This window comes from Littorina saxatilis, linkage group LG12 (assembly GCF_037325665.1).
Source record: "Littorina saxatilis isolate snail1 linkage group LG12, US_GU_Lsax_2.0, whole genome shotgun sequence".
Taxonomy (NCBI): Eukaryota; Metazoa; Mollusca; class Gastropoda; order Littorinimorpha; family Littorinidae; genus Littorina; species Littorina saxatilis.
Window position 1 is genome coordinate 55,454,330 of NC_090256.1, and position 15,798 is coordinate 55,470,127.

The following is a 15,798-nucleotide window of genomic DNA, read 5'->3' on the forward strand; positions in this document are numbered from 1 at the left end:
GAGTACTCAATTCTTTATCATTAAAAAAAAATTCATTATTGAGTGCTGATCCTCAAGGCTTCATGACTTTTATGTTAACCGAGTACTTAGGTCTTCATGGCCTTTTTTTCTGAGTACTCAGATCTTCACTTATTAAAGCAAAATTGACTTTTTTTATACACAAATTCACACTCGTTGATGAGTACATGTTTGGTGGAGTATACATGTATGCCAACTTAAATCATTTGTACATACAGGCTTGTACGTGTGTTAGTGTTTATAAGACGGTGGACATAAATCTCACGGCATGCATTCTGCGGCACTCAGACTCACCTGGATCTATGCCAAAAAGGGACATTTTCTGCAACAGACTTGGGACTTCCTGTTGTAGGGCTTCAAAGAAAAACACTGGCCAGTCCTCTCTATGCATGCCCAGCAGAGAAAACAGCTGCAGGGCGGCATAGCGACACCCCTTTGTCTTCAGCTTTGCCTCTACTAGATCTTTCTCGTACTCTTCAATGACATCGTTACTGCTGAGGTGAATAATCAAAGCTGATAGTATTCCATCCGTTAACTTTTCTATGATTTTTCCCTTCAGCAGATGTATGATGAAGGCGTAGTAATTGCTTGGCAAACGGTTTGCATCATCTATGCTGCTGGAATGGCCAAGCAGTGCAAGAGCTTGAGGCCACCCTATCATGGAAAAGAGAAAAAAATACAGTGGAACCCCCTTTTAAGACCCCCCAATTTAAGACTTCCTCCATTTTAAGACCCTGTTTTCTTAGACTTTTTATTCATAATCTCTGTAAATTGACCCCTATTTTATGACCCCCTCCTTTTTAAGACCTGATTTTGTCAGATTTTTGGAGGTCTTAAAAAGGGGGTTCCACTGTAGCATTGAAAGAAAGTGACAGAAGGTGCAAACCAACCGTAACACAACAATTTTATTTTGAAGTATGCGTATTCTGATCTTGAAAGACAAGAAAATCAGGTCTTAAAAGACAAGAAAATCAGGTCTTAAAAGAGAGGAAGTCTTAACCCCTTGACTGCCTTGTGCAGCCGCAGCGCCTTAATAATAATAATTCTCTTTATTTATATAGCGCCTTATCCGAAGTTCAAAGCGCTTTTATGCCGTGTGAGATGGAATTTTTTACACAATATATCACGCATTCACATCGACCAGCAAACCTCAAGCCTGTTAGGCGAATGTTCACCTTTCGCGGCCTTTATTCCAAGTCACACGGGTATTTGGTGGACAATTTTATCTACGCCTATACAATTTTGCCAGGAAAGACCCTTTTGTCAATCGTGGGATCTTTAACGTGCACACCCCAATATAGTGTACACGAAGGGACCTCGGTTTTTCGTCTCATCCGAAAGACTAGCACTTGAACCCACCATCTAGGTTAGGAAAGGGGGGAGAAAATAGCGGCCCGACCCAGGGTCGAACACGCAACCTCTCGATTCCGAGCGCAAGTGCGTTACCACTCGGCCACCCGTCTTCTCCGTTCAGGAATTTTCCAGAAATGCTACGTCACTGCTGACACACAAATAGCAGCCAATGGCTTGGTAGGATACCTCATTCTCATGAATAAACATAAATGGTGACGCGGTTTTGCGTCTGAAGGCTATTTTCGGCCTTGGCAGGCAGGAAAGGGGAGAGAAAGCTCGACTCGTCAAAATGGCTAACAGTGACAGTCGACCGGGCCCTAGTAGGGAAAAACAAAGCCGGACTGACGCTACAGGGGGTGCAAATGATTATGGATACTGACAGGGGAAGGGGGAGATCTTCTTTCGGACGATTCGTTGGAAACAGGTAGATGACAGTGATTGTAAGGCTTCTTTTTAAGCCTACTGTCTATATGATACTTACCGAGACAGTACTATTCTTGCACATTATCTATTATAGGCCGAAAAAATTGGACAAAACGCTGAGTGGGTACAATTATCTCCCATAACCATGCGCCACCGTGGATCCCAAGCACTGTCCGAGTGCTTCCCCCCTACAGGAGCTAGGTGGCGCGTCCTCTTTCTTTATGAGCTGCAGACCCTCAAAAAGCCCATAACATATCAAGAGGGGAGGCGGGAGGGAAACTCTAATAGTACTGTCTCGGTAAGTATCATATAGACAGTAGGCTTAAAAAGAAGCCTTACAGTCAATATAACCCTGTATACAACTCTCCTGTGTTCACTTTCAAGTGAATAACTATCGTTCTGGTATCATTTTAAAGTGAAGCTAAAGAAACCTGGTATCGGCACTGCTGTGCATCTCCTATGATCTCAATGGTATCAAGGCACGGGTCATAGAGATCAATTTAGATCTAGATCTATTTCCGGTTGTGTTATTTTCCTTCCACCATTCCTCGATGGAAAAGAGTTCGTGTTGTTTTTGTTTTAATTTTTGTCTTTGTCGTTGATCATTGTATACACAAATTACACAAACGTCATCTTGTGAGGGACCAAAAAATATTGAAACTCTCGGATGATTTTTTTGTGTGGTATCAACCTCGACCTACGGTCTCGGTTGATACCACAAAAAAATCATCCTCGAGTTTCAATATTTTTCGGTCCCTCACTCGATGACGTTGTGTAATCTCTATTACCTCGACAGTACTATTCTTGCACAGAATACCAGAGTGGTGTGAGGGTGATATGTAGAGTATTAAACTCCTTAATCAAAATCACTTAAATCCAAGGATTAAGATACCCAGGCAATTTTCGAACAGTACTACCGTAAAAGAAAATATACCCAAGAAACATACCTTAGACTGACGTGACCATGCTGGCAACCACTGCTTTGGCAATGCCATACGACTGGTCAAGCCTGAGACTGGAAAAGTCTCGCATATAGTGGTTTATAAACGTGGCTGGAGTCTTCCAGAACGCGACCGCCATTATGCTTTGGAGCGAGGCACCCCGCACGTGCGCCAACGAGGAGCCGATAGCCCGAATCTCGTGTGCCCTGATGTCAGGGACCACATCCACTTGAGCATGAACATAAGCCTGTTTGATAAGCGATGTCAGCCAACGAGCTAAAGTTTGTCTAGAAATATCCGATTGGTGCTTCGGATTAAGCGAGACAAACAGTGACCGCTTAGAAGCCCGAAAGCTACGTGTTCTATCCAGGTACACTCTAAGGGCACGTACTGGGCAGAGGAAGCGATCAGGGTCATCATGTTCAAAAGTGGGAGCCAAGGCTTGAATGACTACTGGTTTGGACAACTCCGAGGCATTCTGATTCTTGGCTCGAAAGTCTGGTAGGAAAGACAAAGTCACCTGATGTGTGGTGAACTCAATGTCAAAGTCCAGGCCACTCAAAGCTTGAGTACCACTGAGTCTACGGCAAGTGGCTAAAGCGATGAGGAACACAGTCTTAAAAGTCAGCAACTTGATACTGATGCCTGCCAGGGGTTCAAACTCATTGCTACGCAGGAGTTTGAGAACCAGGAAGACATCCCACTTGGGAAATGAAACCCGAGGTTTAGACACCGCTGCATTGCTAATACCCGAAAGGACATTAGCGATGAGGGAGGAACTGATCAAGTGTTCAGGTCTGCGACCAGTAGCGGCCGCAATCGTGGAAGTGATGGCAGATTTGTATCCAAGAAGAGTCTTAGAAGAAAGACTCTTCTTTTGATACACTTCCACCAGGAAGTTGGCCAAGTCCTGTGTTGAGGGATAAAGCGGCTTTATCCCCTTGGACAAGGCGAAGGTGGCCCAAGCTCTCCAGCGTAAGTCGTAGAGCTGATTAGTTGATCGCCTCTTAGCGTTCAAGGAAAACTCTACTGAACTCTTGTGCAATCCTAGTGCAAGCAGTTTGGAGCGCACAAGAGCCATGCGGTCAAGCACAGACTCTCTGGAAGTGGATGAGGGAGGGCTGATCGAGGCTGGAGCAGACTTCCCCCGTACAGATCCAGAGGTAGAGGGTCTACGTGGGTGAGACCGCAAAGATCTGGAAACCATGGAGCTGTTGGCCAGTAAGGCGCGACCAAAATCAGTCTTGGCCGTTCCTGCAGATACTTTGCCAGCACCCTCGGAATCAGAGATGTCGGGGGATAGGCGTAAGCATCGAGGCTCCACGAGAGAGTGAATGCGTCCACGTGGAACGCATTCGTGTCTCGAAAGGGGCTGACGTACCTGGGAAGCCGAGCGCTGAATCGAGTTGCGAACAGATCGATCAGAGGACAGTCCCACCTTGCCCACAGACGCTGTAGAACGTTGTGAGCGATGGTCCATTCTGTGGAGAGAACCTGATCGCCCCGACTGAGAATGTCGGCCAGGGCGTTCAGTTTCCCCGGAACGAACTGGACTGACATCCGGACCTGATTGGTCTGGCACCAGAGCAGAATCTCCTCCGCTAACAGGGAGAGGGACCGAGAATTGGTGATCCCCTGGTGGCGAAGGTAAGCTAGGCATGTGGTGTTGTCCCCGTGGACCAACACATCCTGATCCCGAATCAGGAGGCGAAACTCCAGCAGAGCCCGACGAACCGCCTCCAACTCTAGAAAGTTGATGTGTAGGAGGGACTCCTCTTGGGTCCAGACCCCCTGGGCCTCGTGCAGGTCCAGGTGGGCCCCCCAACCCCGCGTAGAAGCGTCGGTGTACAGGAAGAGAGACGGCCGTCTCGGTTGGATAGGCACCGAAGAGTTGAGCCAGATCGGGTCCAGCCATTGGACTACAGCCTCGTGAAACCAAGGCCCGATCTGGACCAACTCGGTGTAATCGAGAGGCCTGGAAGTCCGATCTGCTACTGCCCGTTGCAGGGGACGTTTGTGTAGCCTTGCAAGGGGCAGCAGCAGAGCGACAGACTCCATGGAACCCAACAGTTCCGCCAGCCGTCTGTGAGGAACAGCGCGGCAAGCCTGAATGGAGAGGATCTTTCGCCTCAGGGAGAGAATCCTGTCCGGGGAGGGAGACACAGTGTATCGCACTGTGTCGAACGCCATCCCCAAGTAGCAAAACTGCTGGGCTGGCACGAGGTCTGACTTGTGCCACTGTATCTGGAACCCCAAGGCATGGGTCCGGTCCAGGACCTGCCGGGTGTGTTGGAGGCATTGGTCGCGTGACTGGGCCAGGGTGAGCCAATCGTCCAGATATTGACGCAGACGCACACCCTGAGCTCTGACCAACGCCGCCAGCTCCTTGACCACCTTTGTGAAAATCAGAGGGGCCAAGGACAGGCCGAATGGGAGGGCCCGAAACTCGAACACTGTGCCCTCCCAAACGAACCGGAGCAGATGTCGGTACCCCGGGGCCACCAGGATGTGGAAGTAAGCATCCTGGAGGTCCACAGACGTGGCCCAATCGTTTGGCCGGATGGCCAACCGGACCGACGAAGGGGTTTCCATCTTGAACTTGCACCTGCGAAGGTACAAGTTCAAGGCGGAGAGGTCCAACACCGGCCTGAACCGGCCGTCCTTTTTGGGGACGGTGAACAGGCGGGAGTAGAACCCCGGAGAAGGCTGAGAAAGGGGGTAGACCGCCTTCTTCTCGACCAACGAGTTCACCTCGTCCTCAAGAGCCTGCCATCTGGCAGGGTCTCGAGGAGGGGGGAACGTCAATGGTAGAGCGGACAATGGAGGTTGTGACGACAGCGGTAGAGAAAACCCCGACCCCACCACCCTCAAGATAAACTGGTTGGAGACCAGTCTGCCCCACATGTCGCGGGCCCGAAAAAGGGAACCGACGGACGAAAGAGGGGCAACTTGAGGGGGCGTCAAAGTAGGGCCGGGACTCACTGAAATTCTGCTGGCGGGCAGGCGCAGGCTTGCGACCACCCCCCTGGTGGTGCTGCTTCCCCTTACCTGTCTGAGCACCTTTCTTCTTGAGCTTGGGAGCACGAGAAGCCGGGGCCGCAGGGGGGAACGCGACAGGCGCCTGAGAGGAGGAAGAAGGAGGCAGTGAAACTGGCTTCTTCCTCTTCTTCTTCTGAGGCCGGGAGCTGGAGGTGACTGTAGCACTTCTCTTACTCCCCGCCGCCGTCGCCGAAGCAGCGAGGCCAACCATCAGAGAATCAGTGTTCCTCTGGCGTGTGGACTCCACCACAGAACGAACAGTGTCCGGATGAAAGAGGGAAGAAGGCTGAGGAAACGTGTTCCTCAGACTCTTCCTCATATCCGGAGGCACTATAGAAGTAGCCAGAAAATGATCACGGAACAGGGCCAACAAGTGGACCCGTGTTCCAATGGCCAATTCTGCCGCAGTCGTCACGCACGATCGCACGGCATGCAAAGCCCGATCCACTCGAACCGTGTCAAGGACCCGAGTGGAATCGGACTCTGCCCGATCGGGAGGGTCCAACAGTGTGGACAGCGTGCTCATCCATGTCAAGGCCTGTGATTGGGCCTCGACAATGGAAGAAACGGTGGCCTCAAGATTGTGGAACGAAGCAGAGCTCAGTTCCACCTTCTTGACCGAAGTCACCTCCCCAACGAACACATCACCGTCAGCCCCACCCTGAACACTCAAAGTCTGGAAAGGGAGAGTTCGAGAGTCAAAGGGAAAAGGGAGGGACGAAACAGATTGGACACGAGGAAACAGTGGAGGTGCGCCTCCCGAAGGAAAGCACGGCACTGAACCCGCGTCCTCCCGATGTGCTGCCGCTTCCACCGTGGCACTAAGACTAGGGTGGAACGCGAATTGCCGGCGGCCGGATCGTTCATAAAACGAGCCGCCGGCAGACGCGGCGTGTGCCTCCCGCGCCCGGGCCGAAGCGGACTCAAAGGACGAGAGGGCGTCGGAGGGAAGGATGTCCTGAAACTGTTCAAACGTCCTTCTAGCTGTGCGAGGGTGAGCCTCCTGCCTCTCGTCCTCAGACCCCGGGTCCACGTCCTGTGTGTCAACCGAAGGGTTGGGAACACTAGACGACAGACGCTTAAGAGAGGCATCCGTGGCGTCAAGACGCCGCGTGATGTCTGTCATGTACTGTTGGAAAGTACGAAGCATAGCTTCGGAAGTTCCATCAGAAACCGGCAAGGGTAGAGGATCAGTGTTAACCTCAGGGCGACCCTGATCCTCCTCCCTATCGTCCTCCGACTCACTCTCCTCTTCACTTCCCGACAACTCCTCAACAGCAGGAGTGTAGGGAGCTTGAGGGGGAGGAGCCGAAAGCGATGAAGCAGGCTGTGAAGAAACGCCCACTGAAGCAAGAGGCCGCGAAGACCCCTGCCCCAAAGACGAAACGTCTCCAGCAGCCGAAGGGAGAGAAAAACAAAAACCCTGCGACTGTTGGGTCAGCCCAGCCAACGAACCCCCGCCATTTATAGACTGAACAGGAACCCATCGGGTCTGATCAGAAAAGAAATGGTCCGGTCCGGTCGGGGGTGCCGATCCGGTCCGGTAGGGTGGTCCGGAGTTCCGGTCCGGTCCGGTGGTCCGGTCCGGTCCCGTACCATCCGGAGGTCCCGTTCGGCACCGAACCATCCGTACCCACAGAAGTGTTCGGGTGGTTTGGTCCGGACGTGGACATACCGTACCATCCGGACCCGTAGGTCCGGTGGTCCGGTATGGTCCGGTTCGGTGCCAGACCATCCGGACCAACAGAGGTGGTCGGGTGGTCCGGTCCGGATCGGACCACTGGTCCGGTACCGTACCATCCGGACCCGTAGGTCCGGGGGTCCGGCAAGGGCCAGAGGTACTGTCCCGCACCGGACCCTAAGGTCCGGTACGGTCCGGTACCATGGGTCCCGTCCGGACCAAACTCGAAGGTCAAGTCCAGTCGGGACCCGTGGGTCCGGTTCGATCCCGACCCGTAAGCCTGGAACGTTCCGGACCCTTGGTCCGGACCATCCGTCACCCGAACACCAGACGCTAAAGAATGGCGTGGGGTCAAGATGGTCCGGTCGGAGGTGTCGGTCTGAGCAACAGAAACGATGTTCCCGTCGCCCTGACCATTCGACAGAAGTACCACGTTCTGTCGAACACCTCCACGTCCAGTAACTAGTAGGCCGGAGCGTTTCATGGAGGGACAGCCACCAGTCACACGGACGTCAGAGGGAACTGTAGTAGCAGTGGTCGGAGGCACAAAGCCTGAAACCCCCGCCCCCACAGGACCGCCCTGAACGGGGTCACTTCGCATCCCAACCCCAGCGGGGAGGGAATTCAGAGACCCTGTCATCTCCTCCGATCTCCCCCCCCAGGAGGCCGAAACTACTGTCGAAACAGCAGCAGACGACCCAGCGAGGGAGTTCAGAGGAGGACCCGTGTCCCTCCTGGCTTCCACAGCGGTGGCAACCGAGGAGGGCACAGGAGAGGCACCGGAAAAGGAAGAGGTCGAAACCTGAGCCTCTCCAGTAGCCCCTAGATCGGATTCGTCAATCCCCGAAGAGGGTTGGGAATCGACCTGCCCCCGGATTCGAGCCAGGGAGGAGAAGGAAACCTTCCCCCCAGGCTTGAAACCGGGAGGAGCTGAAGCCTGAGACTGAGGGCCGGACAACGGCGTCGAAGGGGGGAAAGCCTGTTCCACTGAAGGAGAAGGAGAAAGAAGCTTTTTCTTTCCCCTCGACCTTCCCCGAACCTTCGACGGCGCAGCCCCGCCCGAAGTCCCAGGCTCAAGCCCAGCCTGTTTGAGCAAGCTCGCATTGAGCTTGCTCAAACAGGCTTTCTCCGCCCTCCCTCGCCGCAAACGCAAAGCGTTTGGGGAGGGAGAGTCGGAGCGCCGAAAGGTCCCCTTCTCCGTGCGCAAAGCATGACGCTTGGCGCCCGGAGAAGGGTTGCCCCCGGCAGACTCTGGTTCCGTAGAACCAGAGCCTAAAACAGGACGAGACATCCTACCTCGCCCTGTACGTACCCTTAAAGACCGAGAATTTACAAAATTCAAAGAAAAATTAGGTCAATTTAATACTCAAGTGAATGCGGCGAAACAAGACGCAGACGACCGGTCACCACGAAGGAGGACGGGAGGCACGCCGAGTCCGCCACACAACAACGGAGGCAAAAGTTGAAGGAAACACAACGTAGCCTCAAGCCAGAAGTGGAATAAACACACAATAATCCAACAGGTGATAGTCCACACAGAAAAGAAGCCTCTTAGTCCAAAATAATCCGGGAGCGTAGCAGAAACACAGCCGTCTGACACGCGCGAAAAAAGAAAGAGGACGCGCCACCTAGCTCCTGTAAGGGGGAAGCACTCGGACAGTGCTTGGGATCCACGGTGGCGCATGGTTATGGGAGATAATTGTACCCACTCAGCGTTTTGTCCAATTTTTTCGGCCTATAATAGATAATGTGCAAGAATAGTACTGTCGAGGTAAGTGTTATATTGACTATGATAATTTCTTGGAGCAAGGAAAACAGCCACCTGTGTTTGATCCACAGGCACCGGAAGATGCGCCGGACTGATTTTTCAAAAGTTCATATTTAAACATCATTAATACATTATAAACCAAACTAATTATTGTTTCCATGTTTAGACAATAAAAACAGATTCTTGGTTCAATTTCCTTTAAAAATAACATAGGTTTTTGTTGCTGCCGCAGTTCGTAAATCGGGCGCCTGAGCCGCGTCACTAAAAACTCAACGTGACGTTTTGGTAGTCCGCCGCATACAAATATAGTTCGTCAGCTTTTATTAATTTTACATAAAGACTTGAAAGGCTTGGAAGTGTGTTTTTAAGTCGATGACTTCATCATGATTGTCTTAACTTTGTCGCATTTACCATGTGGATGCAGAAACATCTTTTTTAAGCTTACTTGTGATACATGTATTGATACGCGCACTTCCGAATGCAAGCTAGCTTTTAGCACGATTTGCTAGCTCAGTTCGACCGGTGCCGTCAAACAAGACAGACTGACCCTCGCTGCTTTCCTCAGGTAACTAAAAAGGCCAACGAGGTATGTGATCTTTGTAGAATGGTTCGATACTTTCCTCAGATAACTTTTAAAGCCAACGAAGTATGTAGTCTTGTAGAATATTTTCACTGCTCTCTCAAATGTGGTTGTAATGCCTGCAGGACACGCGAACTTGCAGGATATTTTCGTAATATTTTTGCGGGCTCGTTCATGGCATGGGCTTCACGTGACATGTGCCAGGTCTTTTTTGGCTGGACTCTATCTGACACATAACTCAGAGGCATAGTTAGTTTGGTCTGTATTTAGTGTAAATATGAGTAACGAAAATTACAGATAGCGATACCTTTTGAGAGAGGCAAGGGAGATCACCCTCATGATCTTCAATTACCGTAACATATAGAAGGGATATTTCCCTTATACTGACATCAGCAATTTGTACTCGGGCTTGATGTTGCATTTGTTGACGATACAGACTTGCAATTCGCGTAATGTGTGCCATGTTTTGAGTTGGACTCTTTCCTAGCTTATTCTTTTAGCTATTTCATGCTCAGTCCTTCTTATTATTGTGTGTCAGTTTTTATGAGATGAACCTGGAACTCGCATGACATGTGTCATGTTTTGAATTGGACTTTTTTCTTGATTTTTATATCGGCTATTTCTTACTTGGTTTTATCATTGTGTTTCAGTTTTACGACGCCATGGGTTATGTAGAAAAAGAAGAATAAAACGATCTACTTAACCTTGCGTGCCAGTGTTAACGTTGGAAGGAAGGCAGTGACAGTTTTACTTACCTACCTACTGCCAGTTTGGAGCTAGAATTTTTTGTGAATTATTACACCCCGAACTCCAAAATTGCCTGGCAATCAGGAATGCACATAAGTAAGTTTTGATTGGCAGCGAAAGGGTTAAAAAGGAAGTGAATGTACAGACATTATGATTATGAATTGAAATATGTCAAAGCAGGGATTTAAAGTGGGATCAATGTCTAAAAATCAATTTGGTATCAAACCACTGAACAGCGCGGCCCGTGTTAAAATACCGCAACAGTGGATCTTCACAGGGAGGTTCCACTGCATATAAAATGTGGTGAAACCGAAATACGCAGCTGCTGTATGAGTGAGCATTTCAATTCAACGAGACAAACATACCTGCATTGTCCCCTTCCTCTCTGAGAGCCACAAGGAAATAGTTGAGGCCTGCTTCTCCTCTGTCCAGAACCCTGTCAATCACCAGACCCATTGCCTCCTCCCTCTTTCCTGCATCTGCCATATCCAGAATGCGTCTCCCTAGTTCCACTGCACAGAGGAAGAAAATGTGAATAGTTTTGCAAAACCCACTTGTACAACTGCCAAAACTCACAAAAAACAACATTTTTGTATTTAATGCAAATTCATATCAATTCACACACACATACACAATGCACTGTCATACTATGCACTGTCACACACACACACACACACACACACACACACACACACACACACACACATTCCAAAACACAATTCGTATGTACACAAAAATAAACAAGTTGCGTCACGTGATATCAAAACAGTTAGTCAACCTGTCGGCCTGAAACTAAAAGATTGACTCTAAAATCCCGTCAAGACTACTAAAATCATACTAGACATAACCAGTAAACCGAAATGGGTCGAGCTGGTCTCGCGAAAGCATGCCAACATAAAGTCTTAAAATGCACAAACCGTTTATATTTCATTCTGAAGAAAAGCGTGCAAATTAAACATGCGAAACTGTGAGTTGGCTGTCAATCACATGAAGTGACGGCTGGTATAAAACAGGAAAGAACAATTTTCTTTATTCTTTAGAACTTTCTGAGCTTGTTTTTAATCAAAACGTAGCATATATTTATCTTTTGGGAATAAAGGCATTCATGAGGAACACAATACAATCCTTTTAGAGTCTGTATGTGACAAATTGATTTTTATGACAAATTTACTAATATAATACCTTCGAGCTTCTTCTTTTTTCCCCCCTGTCCCGTACACCTGTTCCTTGTTCCGGTGTGCTCTCACGCCACCCCGTCCCTGCACTCACTGCTCCATCCATATCTGAACTTCATTCCGCTGCCAGACTTGTCGATTTCGCAGACGCTCCAGGGAGGGATGTCGGGTAGCTGCGGTAGGCTACCCTCGGAAGATAACACTACACCTCTGCCGAGTCACTTCGACGGTGTTCAGTAGTGGGTCTGTCCCGAGCCAACGGACGCAGCCCACTACCTACTATGCCCCCTACTAATGACATTGACTGCTAAGTCGCGGAGCCAGACTGAGTGAGCGTACTCTCCAGAGAGCAGACCGCCACTACATCCCTCCGTCGACTCACCAGAACGTCACACGTTGCAGACTGACAGCAGAACTACTATTCAGGGAAGGATGGAACAGGAACAATGAGACCAAGGTCACCATGAGAGCTCCGGGCATGAAGGGCCACAAGAGCAAGGACAATTTATAATTTTGGATGATTAATGAGATAAAGATGATTATAATGATGATGCTATGAATTTCCAATTTTGGCTTTGAGACTACGTGATAGGGCGGCACTCTACGCTCTTCTTCTTCTTTTCGATCGCCGATCACACTTGGAGTCCAGATCTTGAGATATAATTAGTGGTCCACGCTTACTATCATAATATATCCTGGGGTCAACCAGGCCCGAGAACTGCCGCACCTGCGGTGTTGGTCAGGTAAACAGAACCTGAGCACCCTCAAAGTCGCATTCGTTAAGTGAATGACACTCGGGCTGTACTGTGTAGATAGGAACCATATAGCACTTCCACTTTGGGTAGGAGCCAACCGTAGCCTGAAAAACCCACATGACCCTGATGGGATTCGTACCCACGACCTCCCGGCCTGCAGCCCGATTGGCTAACCACTGCGCTACGGAGGTCAGTTATATAATAACTTTTTAATCTTTTGAGCTGAAATGCAATCCCATAGTCTGGACTTACTCAAAGCTAGCTTGACCAACATTTCAATCAATTTCATTGAAAAAATTAGCGCTTGACACTGTCCCCTCTACTTTTGTAAAAAGGTGGATATGACGTCATCAAAGACAGTTCTCGGAAAAATGGGGAAAACAGTCTCGGGACATCATCTCTAGGATTTCTCTCTCTTTTGCGCGCACACACACACCAAGCCTGTGTCTCGATTCGCAGTCTATCTGAAAATATTTAGTCAAAACTTAAAGTAAAAATAAATGAAAAAAAGGTCATACATACAGAACACTATCGCATAAAATATTACACCCACTCACCATCAATGATCATTGACAGTTCTGGAAAAATGGCTTCAGGATGGAGAATGCGACAAAGATGCGTTCTGGATTGGCGCAACAACCGCAGTTTTTCCTCCACATTAAATTCCCCACTCTGCTGAGTCGCCATGGTGCTGAGGGCAGAGGTCCTGAGCAGTTTTTATGTTCTGCAAAACATAATCAGAAGAAAAAGAAATAATGAATGAAACAATAAGCATAGTAGTAGTCTCCCATTTGTTTTTGGAAGACCGTCAAAAATCTGGAAACAAACTCTGGTCAAAAACAGGAGGAAGTCTTAAAATGAAGGTACCTATAAATAGACATTAGGAACAATTGTTGTTAGAAAATCAAGGCCTTAAAGGGGAAAAGTATTAAATAGTGTCCTATAAATGAGAGGGAGGGGTTGCCACTATATAGTGTGAAGTGACTTATATCCACAATCATATAGAACAATTTTTTTTTACTAAAGACTACAGTTGAATTCAAATTAATTTTTGAAATAAGGATTAATGAATTTCTAACCGCAGTCCATGTCCTTTAGTATTCACAAATGTTTCATTTGTTTTTATATAAGTCACTTTAATAACTACCCAGAAAACTAAGTTAATTCCATGTATTCTCCAAGTTTCATTTTGGTAATTGTAGTGCCTCACATTGCCTTAACACTTTCGCGACGGGACACTGATAAATCAGTAACCGCGCTGACACGCCCATGGACGGGACGCGCATTTTTCAGTACCAGTCATACAAGGTACAAGACTCGTGATTGCTTCCCGGTTTTTGAAGATTGCAATAAATTGAGTTGTTTCCCTTGATACACGTGGTTTTCTCTTCCGGCTTGATCAAATTAGTGCAGATTTGCGTGGTGTTTTCGAACAAAAAAAATGAATCGAAGGCGAGCCTTGTCACGGGAGGAGATTCTCCGGATGTTGGATCTTGAGGATCCTGTAGATCATGATACATCGTGTCGTTTTAGCCTCAAGAAAGCGATAATAGCAGTGATATTGAGGAAGAAACAGTCCCATTGTTGCTAGTACGAGTCGGCAAACTACACGTGGTAGGGGGTGATACTGCTAGACGAACATGTATCTCGGAATCGTGCAGGAGCTATGGGGGCGTGGCAGCACTGATAACAATGGATGGCTGGAGCCTTCAAATCCTTTTGGAATTGTTCATAGGTGTACAGTTGGTACTTTGTTGTGAAAATGTGACTTATATTCAATATGGATTACCTAGACATCATTTGGTGAGTGTTACAGTTTTGTTTCATTTGAGTCAGGATGCTGTGAGTGAATACGTGATTTGCTTGTTTTTTTCTTTGTACAGTCTCCTTATTTCTGTGTACAATGTTAACAATATTTCAGCTAATTCATAGGTTTTACACCTTGTTTGGTTATAACATTATTTATAATACTTTCTGTTAAAAAATAACTTTTAACAAGAAGGGCAAAGCCCATACGACTCACATGCTTTACACATTTTTCCTACCAAAATACATGTGACCTTGACCCAAGGTCAAGGTCATCCAAGGTCATGCAACACAAAGCTGTTAATTCAAGACATAGGAAGTACAATGGTGCTTATTGGCTCTTTCTACCATGAGATATGTTCACTTTTAGTGGTTCACTACCTTATTTTGGTCACATTTCATAAGGGTCAAAGTGACCTTGACCTTGATTATATGTGACCAAATGTGTCTCATGATGAAAGCATAACATGTGCCCCACATAATTTTTAAGTTTGAAACAGTTATCTTCCATAGTTCAGGGTCAAGGTCACTTCAAAATATGTATACAATCCAACTTTGAAGAGCTCCTGTGACCTTGACCTTGAAGCAAGGTAAACCAAACTGGTATCAAAAGATGGGGCTTACTTTGCCCTATATATCATATATAGGTGAGGTATTCAATCTCAAAAACTTCAGAGAAAATGGGAAAAATGGGAAAAATAGCTGTTTTTTAGGCAACATTTATGGCCCCTGCGACCTTGACCTTGAAGCAAGGTCAAGATGCTATGTATGTTTTTTGGGGCCTTGTCATCATACACCATCTTGCCAAATTTGGTACTGATAGACTGAATAGTGTCCAAGAAATATCCAACGTTAAAGTTTTCCGGACGGACGGAGTACATAGACTCACTTTTGCTTCGCATGTGAGTCAAAAAAAGCAGTGGAAAAGAAAACACACACAAAAAAACGTTAAAAAACACAAATTATCCCCCTTTCACCCCCCTTTCACCCCCCTTTCACCCCCCTTTGCTAAAACAAATCGCGTGACAAACTTATAAATAGCACGACTGAACTGGGCATCCATTTTTGAATTAGTACACAAAATTTGGTGGTGATTGGACTTAATTCAAGCTTGCTAGACAGATTTCTTTACAGTTACTGATTTTTGGGAAGTTTCTTGGTGGCAAGCTTGGGCAGGCAGGACGTTAACGCCGTGGCAGTGCTAGTCACAATAGTGTTAAAGGTCCTTGTCTACATTTTTATACTGAAATCGCCATTTGACCATTAAAATGCAGAGTCTATTATCTACAAATATCAACAATACACCCCCTTTCGATCAGGAAAGACAAAGCCAGTGTAGCCGTTTGAAAATTCATTGTAGTATTCCAGCGTAGTACTCATAGTATTTTTGTTTTTTTGTTTGCTTAACGCCCAGCCGACCACGAAGGGCCATATCAGGGCGGTGCCGCATTTGACATATAACGTGCGACACACACAAGACAGAAGTCGCAGCACAGGCTTCATGTCTCACCC

General features: G+C 47.8%; 1 protein-coding gene across 1 annotated transcript in view; it reads right to left on the reverse strand.

The window, feature by feature from the left end:
- LOC138982298 (ATP-dependent RNA helicase DHX58-like) overlaps nucleotides 1-13,204 on the reverse strand; it is a 44,403-nt gene extending 31,199 nt beyond the window's left edge. The window contains exons 1-3 of the mRNA XM_070355557.1: nucleotides 13,038-13,204; nucleotides 10,916-11,062; nucleotides 313-672 (exon numbers count right to left, since the gene is read on the reverse strand). Coding sequence (XP_070211658.1) covers nucleotides 313-672; nucleotides 10,916-11,062; nucleotides 13,038-13,167 — 637 coding nt within the window. The 5' untranslated portion in view covers nucleotides 13,168-13,204. The remainder of the gene's footprint in view (nucleotides 1-312; nucleotides 673-10,915; nucleotides 11,063-13,037) is intronic.
- Between the last annotated feature and the right edge of the window lie 2,594 nt (nucleotides 13,205-15,798).